The sequence below is a fragment of the Marmota flaviventris genome, chromosome 10 (genome assembly GCF_047511675.1).
Source record: "Marmota flaviventris isolate mMarFla1 chromosome 10, mMarFla1.hap1, whole genome shotgun sequence".
Taxonomy (NCBI): domain Eukaryota; kingdom Metazoa; phylum Chordata; class Mammalia; order Rodentia; family Sciuridae; genus Marmota; species Marmota flaviventris.
This window is the reverse complement of record NC_092507.1, coordinates 59,044,098-59,061,906: the sequence shown is the minus strand read 5'-3', so window position 1 is coordinate 59,061,906 and position 17,809 is coordinate 59,044,098. Positions and strand designations below refer to the sequence as shown.

The 17,809-nt window shown below is 33.9% G+C and overlaps 1 protein-coding gene across 1 annotated transcript in view; it reads left to right on the top strand.

Moving 5' to 3' along the window:
* Window positions 1–17,809, top strand: part of Negr1 (neuronal growth regulator 1) — an 819,223-nt gene that overhangs the window by 640,250 nt on the left and 161,164 nt on the right. Inside the window, exon 6 of the mRNA XM_027949536.3 lies at window positions 85–236. Coding sequence (XP_027805337.1) covers window positions 85–236 — 152 coding nt within the window. The remainder of the gene's footprint in view (window positions 1–84; window positions 237–17,809) is intronic.

Sequence of the window (17,809 nt, the reverse complement as noted above, 5' to 3'; positions counted from 1 at the left end):
GGTTGGCATACCTACCCCATGTAAGGTAAATGTGAAACTCATGTTCACGATACATATTTACCTAGACTTTATTTTGTCTTCTAGGCTCTTCAATGGCCAACAAGGAATTATTATTCAAAATTTTAGCACAAGATCCATTCTCACTGTTACCAACGTGACACAGGAGCACTTCGGCAACTATACTTGTGTGGCTGCCAACAAGCTCGGCACAACCAATGCGAGCCTGCCTCTTAACCGTAAGTAATACAGTGCTGAAGAAGTGCTCCCAGGGCCTCCCAGCACCTATACAGTGGCATAGATGAAACCTAAGAGTGGAATGTACATTGTAGAACTCATTCTGATGTGACACATCCCTTACACACAGAAAACCTTGTCCCCAAACAATAGGGACATGTGAAATTTTCTAATTCCTACAGGAGTCTACATGTGCATAGAAAAATATCTTAGCGCTAAGGAAAAAAAATACATAAATAATAGGGCTAACAGAAATGTGACTTCTGACTGAGGACAGCTGCTTTAATAGGGTTTTGTTTGTATTTTGGGGTTTTTTTTAAAAATGTGTTATCTTGAAGCATAAATTATTTATGGCTTGCTTTACTCTTGGTTAGTTTTCTTTAGACATTCATCTTTGGATAGCCAGAATTTCATAAGCCATAAATAAGATGAAATAGTAAGTAAGTAATGGTGGACAAAATATTTAATCCATACAGATAACATTTTTACTCAAGCCTGTATTTTGGAATATAGCTTAAGAGCTCACTAAAATAAATATTTCATTGCTAGTGTGTGTTAGTTCCTGAAAACTAGAAATGAATAAGAGAGCAAATACAAGGACCTGTTAAAAGGAGAGAACCCGATACTGTTTTCCTCTTCGATTAATTTTAGTGTGCTTTAGAAGCCAAGTAAGCAAAAAATGGTTGCAACTATAAAATATTTCTAATTTTCAAAGTGTGTTTCTTAAAAAGCTCAGAGAAAACTAGAGCACCCTGTTCAATCCCACAAAGTTATATGAATTACCCTTTTATTTATCTTTAATACTTTACAGTAACCTGACGTGTTTATTTATATCAGCATCCTGGGATAGTAAGCTATCCCTGAAAAATACACATGCTCTGCAGTCCATCACAGAAATGATCTTTTCCATTTTGTAGAAACAGGGATAGAATATATAATGTTCCTACTATGGGAAATATATTATCGTAAGTTTCATGATTTATGACCTTTGAATTTCCATGTCTTAGATATGAAATAAAATATATGAGTTTATATCACAGTTTTTTTTTAATTTTAGATTGATATTTCTTAATATTAAATTTTGAAAGACATTGTTTGCCATGCAATAACTATAGTGTAATATGCTTGCTCTAGTGTCGTCCTTGAAAATGATTTACTTAGTATGATTATAAATAAGGGAAACTATTGAAGATGTTATAAAACAGTATGAATTCCAATTTAATATAAATATTGATACTTCTTTGGTATATTATTAATATTTTACATAGTTTAAATATTCAAGAGCCTAAAAGAATCAATGAATTTAAAAGGCTAAAAAAAATTTAAGGCTTTATAACTTATTAACTTTTTGCTATTTAAATTTCTAAATCACATCCTGATTGTTCAAAACTGAAGTATCAATGAATGTGACAAATTAAGAACAAATGTCACTCATTTAAAATGACTATTTTATTCTAACAACCTTAACATTATCATCTGGAAATAATATGCTGCCAAAAGGCTTCTAAATGTAGAATATTTAGGGTGGACTCTCATAATCTCTACCACTGATTTTCTGTCCATTGAGATGCAGTACATGCCAGTAAACTTCTTCTTAAATTTTGTTAGTAAAGTCAAAATGTACAAATCTTGTGTGAAGTTACAAACATAGCCATGATATTTGATGAAATTCCTATTTATTTAGAACTCTCATATGCACCTTTGAAGTACTCATTGCACTAAGCATTTCTATTTGTACTATAATAATTATTGTATTTATTTTTTGTGGTGCTGCGATTAAACCCAGGGTTTCACATACACCAGGCAGGTACTTTAGCACTGTGCTATATCCCTACCCCCACTGTTATTTTTGTATAGTTTTAATCTTTCCACCAAACCATGAGTTCTTTGAGAAGAATCAATGTCTGATAAACAGTTTTATCTCCCCTACCAACAAGCACAGTGCCTGCTATTTAATAGGTGATTAGTAAATATTTAGTGAATAAATGAATTAAACACTAAATAGTTGAATTAATGGATTAATGAGTAAATGAAGGAGTAAACTGTGTTTCAGCTACAGAATGTGTACTTGCAACCTCCAGAGATACAAGGCAATATCACTGTAATTACAAACAACACTTGTTAGCTTACTCTGGGTCTATTCTAATTTCTTTATGTGGATTTGTTTAATTCTCATGTAACTTAAAGTTAGATTCTATAATTCCCCTCTTACAGATAAGGAAACTTACAGAGAGAATATAAATATGGCCAAAGGCCAAGTGGTTGGTAAGTGACAAAGTGAAAACTTGAATTCTGATAGTCTGACTGCAGAGTCCAGGCTTTTAACTAATACACTTCACTCTTTATGAGCATAAAACCATCAAGAAAGTCAGAGATAATTTGTATCATTTACAACATGCTCTTCAAAACGTAAATCTCTATGTATAAGATAATTGTCCTTTCTGTAGGTTTTATCAACTTTCCTTTAATAATTAGGATGTTATTTAATATTTGAAAATTTACTTTAAAAATAAATGTCCACATCTTCTTCCATAAGAACTCCTCTCACATCTTCAAAGTCTCTGAAGGAGAAAAGTGCTCAACCTTTAGAAAAATGATCCAACACTAGAAACAAGTCCTAAACTGATCCAACATTGACCTGTGACCTTCTAAACAACCTCTATCATTTGTTACAGGTCAATGCTTTCTATAGGTTATGGGGTGTGTAATGCCAACTTGCCCATATCCTTGTTCAGGAAAAAGGAGGTAGACACCAAGGGACCCACCATCTGTATAGATAATGTTATTTGGCATATGTTTTGAATAAGAAAATTTTCATGTTTTTGTGACTTGTGTCCTTGAACAGTTAATAAGTCAAAGTCAGGGTAACTGGCAGTGTGGGCTACCTGCTATAATGCTTATTAGTAGCAAGCACTCAAACTTCAACAAAGTGGTAGTCACTAGGAATCAGCTGTTCATTCATACTACTTAGGACAAACCCTGAGACTATTACAACTATTAGAATCTACTTCTGGCTTGTAATAACTCACATTTTCTAGATCATCGAAAAGATAAATGGCAAGTTGCAGGTCATAACTAAGATGATCACAAAGAAAACACAACACTTTAGAATGTGTGAATGGGGGGTATGTGTGCATTTCACATAGTGAGAGTCAAGTAGGTCTTGGTTGATCACACACCTCACACATCAGTTGTGTGTGTGCCTTCAGTTAACTCACTTGAAAAATGATGGGGATAATAACAACCCCCTTTCAAGATATCAACTACTGAGGATGTTTCATTTCATACACTTATCATTCAGCCTGGGACAAAGAAAGGCATTCAATATTGTAAACCATTGTACTTGAAGTAATGTACCAGATCTAGCTTCGAATTTAATCCCATCCTTTGCTTAGTGCATTAACCAGACTTTGTGGCAATAATTCAAGATTAAATATGATACCTGCAGTGTAGCAGTTTGGATAAGAGATTCAAAAAGATTTAAGGCAGAACCAAAATAATTCTATTTTGAGGTCCAGATAATTCATTAAGTAGTAATGTGTCAAATATATATATTGACTGCCTACAATGTGCACAGCACTGTACTAGATTTTGGCCTGGAATCCCACAGCTGAGAAGAAGGAAGGAAGAAAACAGGCAAATCTAATGCAACATAGACAATGGTACTATGCTGAGGTAGGGAAGAGGCTCTAAATCTCAAGGATAATGAATGGACTCTCATCCAGAGTATCTAATATTGATATTTGAATTATAACATCTTAGCAATTATTGTATCATTTTTCCAAAACAGAACTTTCAATGACTCAAGGAAAGCCATAGAGAAGATGCCACATGAGCTAAGGAAATGATTGGGTTGATCCTGGGTATGAGAATGGTGTGAAAGAGCGAGGGGATGTCTAATATAGAACAGATCATGTAAAGACATGTTGGGATGAAATAATGTGTTTGAAGAAACAATGATATTTCCATATGGTTAAAGAACAAGGAGAAGGAAAGTACTGAGATATGAGGCTAGACAAGTTGGCATGGATTAGGACAAGAACTTTATTCTGGATTTGGAGAATCACTGAAAGATATGAATGATATGAATAGATTTGTTTTCTGAAAGACTTTCTTAGGCAATCTGGATGACAAACCCAGATACTAAAACTTTTAATAATAAAAACAAAATAAACTAAATGCACAGAAAGAAGAGCAGACGTGAGAGAGTTGAGGCGGAATTAGGAGATATGAGTTGATGACCAAATTTGAGAGAACAGAAAGGGAGTTGCAGGAAGCTATATAATTCCTAATGTTTGGTTGGGGTGACATTAATCCAAATAAGAACTTAAGAGAAGGATTCAGGCTTTTAGCTTTTAAAAGGAGGTAGAGATTGAAAGAAGAGGATAAGTTCAATTTTAGACATATCCAGTTTAAGGCAATGCCCAGTAGGTAGCTAAATATAAAGTTCAGAATGGAGATATAGATTTGGAAGTCATCAGAATGGAGGTGGTGATTTGAATCATGTGAGTAAATCAGATTTCTCATAAAAATATGGACATGAAAAGGTGACAAAGGATAGAAATATAAATAAAGTCAGCATGGAAGAACAGATAGAGGAGAAAGAGCATCCTCTAGAAGGATGCAGATTCAGTGTGAATGGAGATGCCAGAGGAGGTTCAGTGCTGTGGAAGGTATGGGTGGAAACTATTTCAGGAAGGATGGAGGGGCAGCACTGTCCTTTGCTGCTGTCAGGCCAGAGAAAGTCTGAAAGTCAACTTCTGCCTAACCATTGGATGGCTATTGGTGATCTGTGCCAGATGATCTCTGTGGAAAACTGTGAGTAGAAGATAGGTTTCCATGGATTAAAGTTGAATATGTGGATGAAGAAGCAAAGAGCTGGGAAATAAACCACTCTAGGAAGGAGACAAGACCATTGCTGTGCTTAGATGCCTTGAAGCTGGTCTTCTCGGGCCACTTTGCACATTAGCAGGTCCAGTAGCTGTGTGTGATCATGAACCTGACCTGCAGAGGCACAACACTTGGGCTTCAGTTAAATAAACTTGTTCTGCCTGCTGGTTTTCTGCAAGCCTTCCTCATCTCCAGCTTCTTTGCCTCTTGTCACATCTTTCTCAGGCCCTGAAGAAATTAGCGAGGCCTGTGATTTAACTCAAAGTCATCTTCAAACCCTTTCTCTTTAGGCTTTAGGTTGTAATTGTAAAAGGGACTACAATTTTTTTTAAGTAGAAATTGTAGTGATTTCATCAGTGGCACTACTTTAAGTTACTTTAGCTAGAGTATACCTTGTCAACTAAGATAGAAGCAAAAAAAATGTGGAAAAATATAATAAAGCACATGGTGGAGATTTCTCATCATCTAGATCATCTGTCCAAAAAATTCTGAAGCATTTCTGCATTTAAAAAAAAAGTGAAAATTAGAAGTATAAAGAGAAAGACTATTCTGCAGATCAGTGTAGATCAGCCCTCAGGGCAAAAAAAGAAAAAAGCTTTAAAAAATCATAATTGATGATGACAATGTGCCAACTATTGAAAATCCCTTATTAAGTAAAAGTTTGAGACTCAGAGTTATTTATTTTATTGTTTTTTTTCACCTATGTGTTTTGCTTCTTGAATATGAGCAACAGAATAGATGATTCTTCAATGTCTGTTTCTTTAAGAATATGAACTAAATGGTATCATCCTGCCATCTATGGGTACAATTCATCAACTATACACCATCATTTAAGAAGGAATTCAGTACCTAAAAAACATAAAGTCATTTCTATAAGTAAAACACATTGTATATGCTTTCTTTCTTACTTTCACAAAACAACAAATATTTACATCAGAACAGTTATCCTTTAACTCACCATCTTAAGGGAAATTGGGAAGAATAATTAATTAAGAAAGAAGAGAGTTACATAAACAAAGTACACAATTTTGGCTTAATATAACCTAAGACCTGAAAAGTGAAAATATCTGAAACAAATCTAGACTTAATATTAATGAAGTGTCTCCTAATAGTCCCCCAATAGATAAAATAATAGTATTGCTACAATGGGTGCACACCAAAATCCCCTTTAAGTTGTTCCCAAAAGTATGCTTTCAAATCCTTTTCTGGATTACGAGTCCTAAGGATACCAAAGGGGCTTTATGCCTTTGAGTGTATATACATTTATCCAAAGTAACAAAGCATTTGTCACAGAATAATACACATAAAATATTACATATAAAACCTTCAAAGAACTCACCCAAACCTTGTCTTTTATCTGCCTTAGCTATGCTGTGGATAAAATAATGAAGTTCTAATTTCCAGTGTTTTACAGAGTCAGTAGTATTTAATTCTCTAGAAAATCTCTTCTTATATTAAAGAATATTTCTTTACTGCCTATTTAATTTGATAGATACCTCCTCTTTTGGAAAAAAAAAAAAAGTAAGTCAGTAGCTTGTATCTAAAAGGGAAATGGAAGAGGCAACCCAAGAATATAAGAATTGGGTAATATGACAGCTTTTGCCTGTTCAGATTCAACTGATGCAAGTAAACAGTATTTGTTGACTGATTTGTTGAATCTGGAATGAACTCTACCTTTTGCAAGTAATATTTCAGCATTCTGCTTACTTGAAATGTCCCCAGATGTTGGAAAGCTACTGTATAGGCTCTCTTGCTTTTTCTATTATAATGAACTCTGATTCTATGTGAAAGAAGATACCACAAATTTAAATGATTCATATTTTAAATCAAATCTGATCTCCCCTCCTGAAACTTAAAAAAAAAATAGGGTTTTCATTCTGGTTGAAAGAGGCAGTAATAAATTTAGATTTGGTGATTATTGACTTCCTTTGATGTTCTCATAATAAATGCTCAACAGAAATTGTTTGCAGTTGTAGGCAAATTCTGATATATTTCTGCAGGCCTATCAAGTGACACACACTATCAACAGAACACTCACAGAGAAATAATTATTATTCAAATAATGAGTGTATACAAATTTGCTGAATGGAGTTTAAGTGAAGGAAGACGATTTCCCTTTCCCCTGGAACCTGTGTGGTTTTCTGTTTTGTTTTTTTATATTTTAATTAGAGACAGGATCTCACTGAATTGCTAAGTGCCTCAACAAGTTTTTGAGGCTAGCTTTGAACTAACAGTACTCCTGCTTCAGCCTGCCAAACTGCTAGGATTACAGGCGTGTGCCACCATGCCTGGCCGGTGTGTTTTTTTAGGAAGATAGGTACAAAATGGTCATTATGTACCATACGGGTTTGAGATTGAAGAAGTCACAATAAGGTTCTCAAGGTCACCAAATAGCTATGAGTAAAAACCTAATACAGATGCAATCAACATTTTAGTTGCACATGTCAACTGACAGAGTTTTATAGCTAGCTAGATGGTGACTCAGATATTACTAGTTGATTTTAGTTCAACTTTTAAGAAAACAGTGAAATCCTGTCTTCTCCCAAATGCAAACTCCTACTATTCAGTCATGTGTCACTTAACAATGGGGATGTGTTCTAAGAAAAGTATCATTAGGCAATTCTATCATTATTCCAACAACATAGAATGCACTTACTCAAACTGAGATTGTGTAGCCTAGTACACACACACACACACTTACATGGCATAGCTTATTTCTTTGGAGCCATGATGAATAAAACAGAGATTAAATCAAGTGCAAGAGAAATGAATGATGTGATCTAGAGACACAGTCACCTGAGATATATGAAATGCTTCTAGGGTAATGCAACACACTATTTTGCAGCCACTAGTTTTTTGTAAACAGAAGAAGTGCATTCTAAAATAATAAATGATAAAATGTATAGCAGAGCACATAAGCCAGTAGCATAGTCATTTATTAACATTATCAGGTATTATGTAATGTACATAATTCTATGTGCCACACTTTTATACTATTAGTATAGTAGGTTTATTTACAGCATCTGAGTGATGCACTATGCTATGGCATTGTGATAGCTACCATGTCCCTAAACTGTAGGAATTTTTCAACTCCATTGTAATCTTATGGGGCCAGTGTCTTCTCTGCAGTTCATCACTGACTGAAAGCATATGATGCTATACAAGACTGTATAACAAAGAGAGAATTGGAGATAGATCAGTTTCCTTGGAGGTAACCCTGGTAAATCTTTTTCCTCCCTATCACACTGCACAGTGACATTGAAGCCCGTCAGAGTGTCATCAAATTCCAGAGAACTAGATTGGAAAACTTGTGGGCTAGAGCAATTCTTTCACTTTACTAGGTGAGGAAACTGAAGCCCCAAAGGGGTGAGTCGGAGCCCAACATCAAACCCCATAACTAGAGCTAGAACAGTTTTCCTCCCTTTGTTCCAACACTTCCTACTATATAAGTGAGCACATACATAGCTTTGAGTCAAGCAAAGCTGAGTTGAAACCATAATCCCACCTGAGGGATTCTGAATAGTTCTCTCAGTCTCAATATTTGAGCTTTACTCACCTCCCTTATAAAATAGAGAAGCATACTTTATAATTAGGGGTTTCCATGAAGAAGAAATGAGATAGGACATACTAAATGGCCAATATGGGGCCTAGTCCAAAACAAGTTCCCATTAAATGTTAGTTTCCTTTTCTTTCTGATATTATATACAACCTAAATGTTGAGTAATAATCACAAGCAGGCTCACTTCCACATAACCCGAATAACTTTATAACCTTATTTCACGGTATATCCAAATTAACAGCATTTATTCTTTGATTCATTTCTTTATCTACCTCTATATATGGTTATGAAACTGTCTTTTTTATTAGAATTATTAATTAAATCAGCCATGCACATAAGCATTCATTTTTAATAAGTGAAAAAAAATGTGCAGATTGATACAGAAGGTTGTAAAAGATTAATTACTCTGCTGTTGTGTTTCTCTCAGGTTAAGAGGCAATTTGACAGCTGCATCTTCAAGCTTCTGGTGCTGCCTGTACATCCCCATAGCTGAAGGGTCAGTAAATACCAAAGGGAGAAGGGAACTTTGGTATTTGCTGTTGTTGATCAGCCTTGGAATGCTACAAGCTTATGGGAATTAGGTACCAAAAATATATAGAAGATCAAATTTAGACATAAGATTTTACCAAGAGCTCTAGCCTTGGAATCTAACCTTAAATTGAAAGGTCCTCAGCACTTTACTCTCTGACCTGAGTTTACTTATCTATGAAATTAGAAGACTAGAATAACTGAACTCTAAGTTCTCTTTCAGCTGTACTGTCTTAAGATCCTAAAAAATAAAATCTATGTAGTTAAGAAAGAAAAATAGTGGTGAATATATATGTACGTATACATATGCATATATTATTTAAAAAGTTATACTTACTCAAAAAACTAAAAAGGCTGCCAATATATTCCTTCTGTACAATTTTGTCATTGAACTCAATATTATTCTTTATTGACAGAAAAAAATGCATTTTAATATATTTGGCTTTGCAGTGAGTTTCCATAAAGTTTAGCTCAAAAACACTGCTGGCCTAATCATTTTGTCATCTCTACAAAGAATTTTTCTCCCTAAGGAAATTTCCTTTATGTTCTCAGTTTCAATTCTGTTGGTCAGCAACCTATGCAAAGGCACTAGGAATTGACCTTCTTGCTTGCTATTTTATTTCACAGCCCTAACCCTATAATAAATTAGGTCAAATATAACTTTGTGTGCATGGCGCTTTGGCTGTTAGGGCTTTATAAAAATGAAAACATGCCAACATTCTCAGCCTAAAGAAAATGTGTTAGCAGACACTTCCTTCAATAATACCATTCCCAGTCATGTCTCTGGGAGAGCCTATAAGGATGTCCTCTTAGAGATTCCCTTCCCATTATTTCTGAGAAGTCTCTTTACACATGCACTGTTTTCCTTATAGCTGTGAGTAGATCTGAAGCATGTTCTAGTGATTTGAGCACATAAGAAGGTGGTGAAGTCTAAGCTACCCTCTCCCCCTTTTGTACTTAGATTTCTTTCACTGAAAAATGGAAACGTGGCCCTTAATAAAAGACCCAAGGATGTGCATGGGGAAAAATCATTATTATAAAATGCTGGGCGTCATAATTATTAAAATTCCCATTTCTCCTTAGTATAAAGCACAATTAATGGAGTGTCCCACCAAAACAAAAGTAAAGTGAAATTGGCACTTTCTTTTTTCTATTTGCCATTTTGATGTTCCAGATAAAGGTAGAAGAGGAGGAATTAACTGTGAAAGCAATGATATTTCAGTGGGCCACACTTTCTCTAAAGCACTGTAAATTCAGTTTTAGTATCCATAAAACTGCTGGAGAAGGGACTAAAAATGGCATGTCCTCATTGAATGTGTCTATTCAGCATGGGACGGATTTCCTTATAAATGTAATTCAATTGGGATCCCTCTATAGAGACACAAATTAGCTATCTTCCCAGTATATACTTAAATAAGATTAGAATAAATCAAGCAAGACTTGCTGTGTGGAAATGTTATTTCACCTATGCTGTAGCCAGACAGTTATAAGAGGCTGGATTTTTCCCAATTTTACCTTTTTTTTTTTTTTTTTTTCCCAGCCGTCTTTGCGTTTCAGCAGTTATAAAGCAAAGAGGCAATTTGAGTTGCCTAGCTCTAAAGTGTGATTTTAGATAGCTGCATACTCTTTAGTTCCTTCTTTGATTTTTGAAAATCAATCCAATTAGTGCACATGTGGAGCTGCCTAATTAGTGAGGCAGATCATAATTCTTGTCAAAGAACCATTCGGGTCACTACTGAGTCCACTTAGAGGGAATCACAAGTTCCCTGAAATACTTCATAAGACAAGACAGCTTATTTCCCTAAAACTGACAGAATACTAGTATTTACTCTAAGCAATAGTGGATATTACTATAGGGAAATTAGTATTTTCTCAAAAAAAGTCATCATCCTTGGGAGGGCTATGGTTTGGAATATAACAGCATGTTTACAAAATTGTAGCAAAGTGCTGTTTATAACCTGAGTAATATTAATTGAGTAAACACATTTTTAGAAAGACTTGCATAAGCAGTAGATGCATAACAACTCCACAGGCTTAGAAGGTAAGTTGAAAGGGTTTATTTCCCTCAAGCTAGCATCTTGCCTGTTGGAGATCATATTTGACATCGTTTCTTACACCCATTTTGCTTCACATTGCAGAAACACCTGTATTTTTCCAACATTCCTCCTGCCAACCTCACCTGAGAGAAAGGGCCTCATGTGACACAATAATTTTACACTGTCACATAGTACCGTCGTGATTATTTCCCATCTATTATTAATTTTCCTTATTCCTTTATTTAATTTTTCCCCTCTTATTCTTGTTATCATTATAAAATTTTAAAAGGTTAGACACATTCCTGATTCATATATCATTAGTGATTGCCTCTCATTCACTCTTTTTTCATTATTTTTCTTTTCTGTATAATCTCCTCTTGTTTGTCTTTCTCTCACATCTCCTCAACTCCAGGGCTTAATCATCACCAAAAGAGATAGATGTTTCTCTCACCACGAGTGTAGATTTGTGACAGAACCCAAACACCTCTGAATAGGCAAGCTCAAAATTGCTTTTGAAAGCTTCATCACTGAAAATGTAATCAAACTTAGCTTACCCAAAATTGATTTAAGTTTGCAGCCTAAGGGCCAACCTTTGACCAGGGCAGCATTCACACTTGCCATCGATTCTCCCTGCAATTGAATTACTCAGGCAATTCTGTGCGTTTTCAGCTTTAGCCCTGGAGTGCAAATGGCTAATTTGGGAAGCAACTTGGTTTTGCTTGAAATTTGCAGGAAGATTTTCTCATACCTTCCTGGGGAAAAGCAGGCTTACTTTTCAAAAAATATTCTTAGTCACAGAATTGGTTGCCCAAAGGATATTTGGTTTGCTTGTTCTTATGTTTGTTTTGATTTGAGAAAACTTTGCTTCCCCTAAAGAGTGTCTTCTGACTTTGAAAATAAAAATGAGTTCTAATCCTTCAATATGGATTCTAAAATTTGGAAGAAATGAAAATTAACAGGAAATAAATATGACAACATGATATGCTGCTATTAAATAGAGGGAACATTCACAAAGAGCTTGCATTCAGTAGTTCTAGAAGCAGAAGTTAAAAATATACTGAGAAGCATAAGTAAGAATCTTCACTGGGTCTCTATAGAATTGTATTCTGTGAAACACCTCCCTCTCTTCATCTCTAAAATATGTAAGAAACGTTACAAATCCTCTTCTGGGCACAACAGGTCTCTCTTATGCATTTCTATTTTTCATGTTTTTTCCTCTTATGCTATATACCAGTTGCACATCTTCCACTCTTCTAACAAAACTCTTTCACTTTCTCATACACAATACCATCTCTATATATTTATTTTACATACTGACAACTATCAAATAGATTCAACTTTATACCTTGCAAACACTTCTCCATATGTAAATTCAGACTTACTACGTAATATTTTATTGGTTTCATTGTTATATATTCAGTGATGCATTGATATATATTTAACTGAAATAAAGAATGTGTGTAACAAAATTTACAAATAATAACATAATATTTGGTTTTCTCTATAGTAAATCTTAGATAGCTGATTACTTCTCACAGGTGGTTTTCACTAATTTTTGACAATCTGTAACCAAACTATGGTTGCAGTTCAACTGTGATATGACATATGGAGTTGTGTTCCAACTATAAGCATCATTGTAACATAAATATGGGTTGGTATTTTTATTTATGATAAAAATTAAGATGAAAATAACACATGCAGCTTCTTTGTGGAATAAAAGAATAATTTGAAACATTGCAAGAAAATTCCCTCAACTTTTTGTGTTATTTGCAATGTAAAAGACGAAGACTTGACACACATTTGTGTTTAATTTCCATTAATACTTTTGTCCCTACTCTCTTAAGTAAAGACAATCAGTAAAACAATAAATCAACCCCTGTGGGGAACATTTGCCAGTTTTCATAGTATAAATGTGCCTACTATGGGTGATTTCAGGCTACCAAAGTGATGTTACTAAATGAAGAGTTGGGAGGAAATGCACTATAGCACTTCATTATACAATATTTCTACAATACAATATGATAGATGAAAATAATCTGAAGATCATAAAACATAATTTTGAAGTGATAAGGCTTGAGTAGTTATAAAATTTATTAATATAAGGTTATTAATACAATTTATTATGTAAGGTTATATAATTTAATTTTAATAGTGGCCATGTTTCATGAGGCATTCACAGAATCCCTAAAAATTTAACTATTGTTCTCATGAACTGGTACCAGTTAGGTTCAATATTCCATTATTTAATTCAGTTGGCTATAAAGAAAAACATGATTCCTCCACATGTAAACTGTCTGACCTTAGTCAAATTATATAATCCTTCTTATCTTCAAATTGCTCAACTATAAATTGGAATTAATAATAATTAATGCACATGGAGTTGGAAGAATTAAATAAGTATAAAGTATTTGGAACATGGTAAAAGTTCATATAGTAGTAGCTTTTCTTTTTCCTCATATAACTTCAGTCCCCCTCACTATATATACATAATTCCCTTAATTTTATTTTGAGGTAGGGAATATGTAATTAAGCATCTCTTAATCCATGTAATGGTCCCTGATACAATTGAGATTTGCAGTGTCTCTGTGTTAAATATATGCATACATAGTATTTTCACAAGTATGCTATATTTCTTTAAATTTGTTGCAGCACAAAATATTTCCCTCTTATGTAATTGACTATGCCTTTCCTACTCCACACTAGGTTTTAAGCAACATTATTTCTTTAGACTTAAATTATCAGACCTCCGGGGATGCTTATATTGTAATATTTTAATCCAATGAAGCCAGAGGGGAAAAATATATTATCTAGTCATAAAAAAATTTTAAAGCCTCATATTAACATCACAATAGGATCCAAATCCATTGTTATCTCTCCTCTAACCTGGCCAGAGTCAGGGGAGAAGGAATACATATTTTAAACTGCTTTGAAAGAAATGGAATTAGTTCTTTCATACCATCTACTTCCCTCAAAAATGCTTGAACACTTTAAAGGAAGTAAACCATAGTTTGTAAACTACATACTTTGGTATAGAAAGATTAGCTGTTACTTCAAAATTTTAAAACTTCAGCACTTTTCTTTCTTTCTTTTCTTTTTTCTTTTCTTTTCTTTTCTTTCTTTCTTTCTTTTTGTCATTATTCAAACTGTTGACCTGAATGTCTAATCCTATGCTATTCTGGGAATACAAAGATAAGCTAAGATATCTTGATATTCAAATTTTTGGAGACTGCTCATTTTATTTTGAGTTTGATTTTGTTTGCTAATTTAAATTTCTTAACTGATAAATAAAAACCAAAAAATGTAGATATTTATAGAGCATTATGATATTTTGGTAATGTTTAAATGAGATTAAACAGATCTGTCTCCTCAAACATTTACCATTTTTTGATGGTAAAATTATTAAAACTCATTAATATTAGCTTTTTGAAATACCTACTACATTATCATTTACTGTACAATAGCATACCAGAATTTCTTATTTCTAACTCTAACTTAGTATCCATTGATCAAACTCTCCAAACCTCTCTCTCTCCCCTGATCTCCATACCTCTGGTTACTACCATTCTATTCGGCCTTTTATAAAATCAACCTTTAAAAGTTCCATTTATATGTGAGATCATGAAGTACTTTAAATTCTGTGCCTGGCTTAATTCACTCAACATGATGATCTCCAGTTCCATTCATGTTAGGCAAATGACAGAAACTCATTCTTTTTTTTATAGTTAACTAGTATTCCATTGTGTATATCTACTGCATTTTCTTTATCTATTTTTAGTTTTCAGACACTTAAGTTGTTTCCATTTCTCGGCTATTGTAAATAGTGATGCAATAAATGTGGGAATAAATATGACTGTTTAAAATACTAAATTCATGTCTTGCATACACACACACACACACACACACACACAAGGTAGTGAGATTGCTGGATCAAATATCATCAGCAAAAATTATCTTTTTATATATGATTGATAGCTTTTAAAATGTGGGTGACTATATGTAACACGAAATAGAATTACTGAAATGCAATACCTTGGTTCTTAAGATGTCTCATTTTGCCTGAGGAACAACCCATTACTTAGATGAGGCTATTTGAGTTTCTTCCTTAATTCCTCTACCACTTTTGGCACTGCTCGCATCCATGTTCTTATTCATCAGTGCTTTATATGTTTCCAGAAAATCATATATATTTATGCCAAATTGTATTTTAAGGAAGAGCAATTATTCCACTCTGTTGATCTATTATGCTGATCAAATAATAAGATAATTTGCACTGAACTGCTTAATGAGATGTCTAACCTTTCACTAATACATGTTTCCCTAACTTTTTCTTAGCGCACTTTTAAGTCTGTCCACTAATTTATAATGTAATTGTATAGGCCAACCTCTTTTTCTTTCAAATTATGCAAGATGTTTCAACAAGCTCTCCAAAAACACAAAGGAGCCAAATTCTTTGTCTCAGAGTATATAATAGAATTAAATCCTTTTGCCACTGAATCAATCCATAGAGAACTTTAATATATAAATTTGTAACACCTTACCTTCTGATTAGAGAATTTCCTGGTTAATAATGACATGGATATAGCTAATTAATACATATAATTTATATGTCCTGGAAAACAGCCCCATAAAAATAGTTATTAACTTATTTATTCATAGTTTGGCTATCCAGTGAAATATCTGGTGTAGTATATACTGTCACCAGTATAAGGAAGAGTTAAGTTCTGGATAGGAGAACTTAACATTTGCTTTTTTTGTTATGTCTTTGTTTATTGTTTCGCTTTGCTTTCATCTCTAATAGCCTCTATCACTAGTCCCAGCTTGGTGTCTGAAAATTAGTATGTAACAGGAGCAAGGTGAGAGAGATGAGATGTTTAGCACAAATTCATCCCCTCTGTTAATAAATACACACAATATAGATCCCTGTGTATACACCCTGCACTGCTGATGGGAGTGGGAAGAGAGAGAGAGAATTAGTGCAGCATTTACAGGCTATGGCTGTTGCAAGATCAGACTTAGTATCTGGGCTCAATAGAGAATGAGGAAATGCTGGGTGGACTGCAGTGCTATATCTAGTTACAGATAATCATGACTTCAGAAATTCAGCGAGAGAATGTGTATTGGTACTAGAAAATAACAACTCTAAGCAAGTATTCTGCTGATGATGATTCAGAAACATTATCTTCAAATGTAAAGACAACATTATTATCCTTTGTGATTTAACAATAGTTGAATTCAACATGAGATAGGCCTAGCCTTAACAATTGTAAAAAATATTGTGCTATGTCAGTATTGTTACTATTGTTCAAGAAGGAGAGTGCAACAAAGTGACAAAAGTAGACAGAGGATGACTTCAGAGCAGAAATGGAACTGATTATCCCAGAGGCAGATAATGGAAAAGATCTGGAACCTAATGTGATGTTTGGAACTGACTCTGTGTGTGTGTGTGTGTGTGTGTGTGTGTGTGTGTTAGATTAAAAATCACCCAATATTAATTTCAGTTTTTTTGTGACCACCATTATATGTATTGCTAAAAACCTATGCCTTCTAAAAGACCAGCAAATACACAATAAGTCCAAGTACTTGTTTATGCTCTCATTAAATAAGGGTTTAGATCTTCCTCCAAAAATGCTGATAGCTTTTAGAAGGTTGCAGCCATACGACAGATTTCTTCATAGGTAATTCTGTAAAGTTTATACAATTCTTACATTTGTCTTGTTTTAAATGACTTTTGAAATTTTAATGTCTAAATCATTAAGAAATAAAGCAATTATTTTATCTACATTCTACTTTACCATTAAAATTTTATTTAAGCAAAGTATTTAGAGACCCTTCCCCCACCAGAAGAACGGGAATATTCTGTGAACTAACATATCATTTATATTTCTTAATATTAAATTTCTGTGGAACCTGGAAAGAACTAACAAAAAAGGTTAAGATTTTGTAAATCTCTTCTTTAGATAAATTTTCTAAAGCATCTCTGTTTGTTAGGATTAGGAACAGTAGCAAGTGGCAAAACTCAACATAACAATGACAAGCAAGATAAAACTGTCTCTCACACACAGAAGCCTGGGATAGACAGTTCAGGGCTAGAAAAATATCAGTGCATCAAGGATGAACTTCCTCCTGGGATTTTGTTCCAAGTTGGAACATCCATTGCCAAGGACACATCATGGTCCAGGATGGCCGTTTCTATTCAATGCATCATATCTATACTTCATGCTTTAGGGAGAAGAAAAGGTCTCCATGTCTTCTTTTATGAATACATCTTAAAATCTCATATACCACTAGTTCTTACTGACCTGGCTACTTAGCTGGCTGCATGAGAGTTTGGGGATCATGTTCTGTTATTTGTTAGTATTCTTTGCAAAAATATGCAGTTACTTTTTTGTTTTTCTTTTTAACAGAGAAATGATATGATGAATGTTGAAGGAAAACATTTATTTTTTTATCACAATCCACTCTTCTGTTACCCAACTAGCCAGGCATATGCTCTCCCTATGTGTAGAATATACTCATTTCCATGAAAGATAGGAAATCATAGTTTTCCATTCAAAGACTGGAT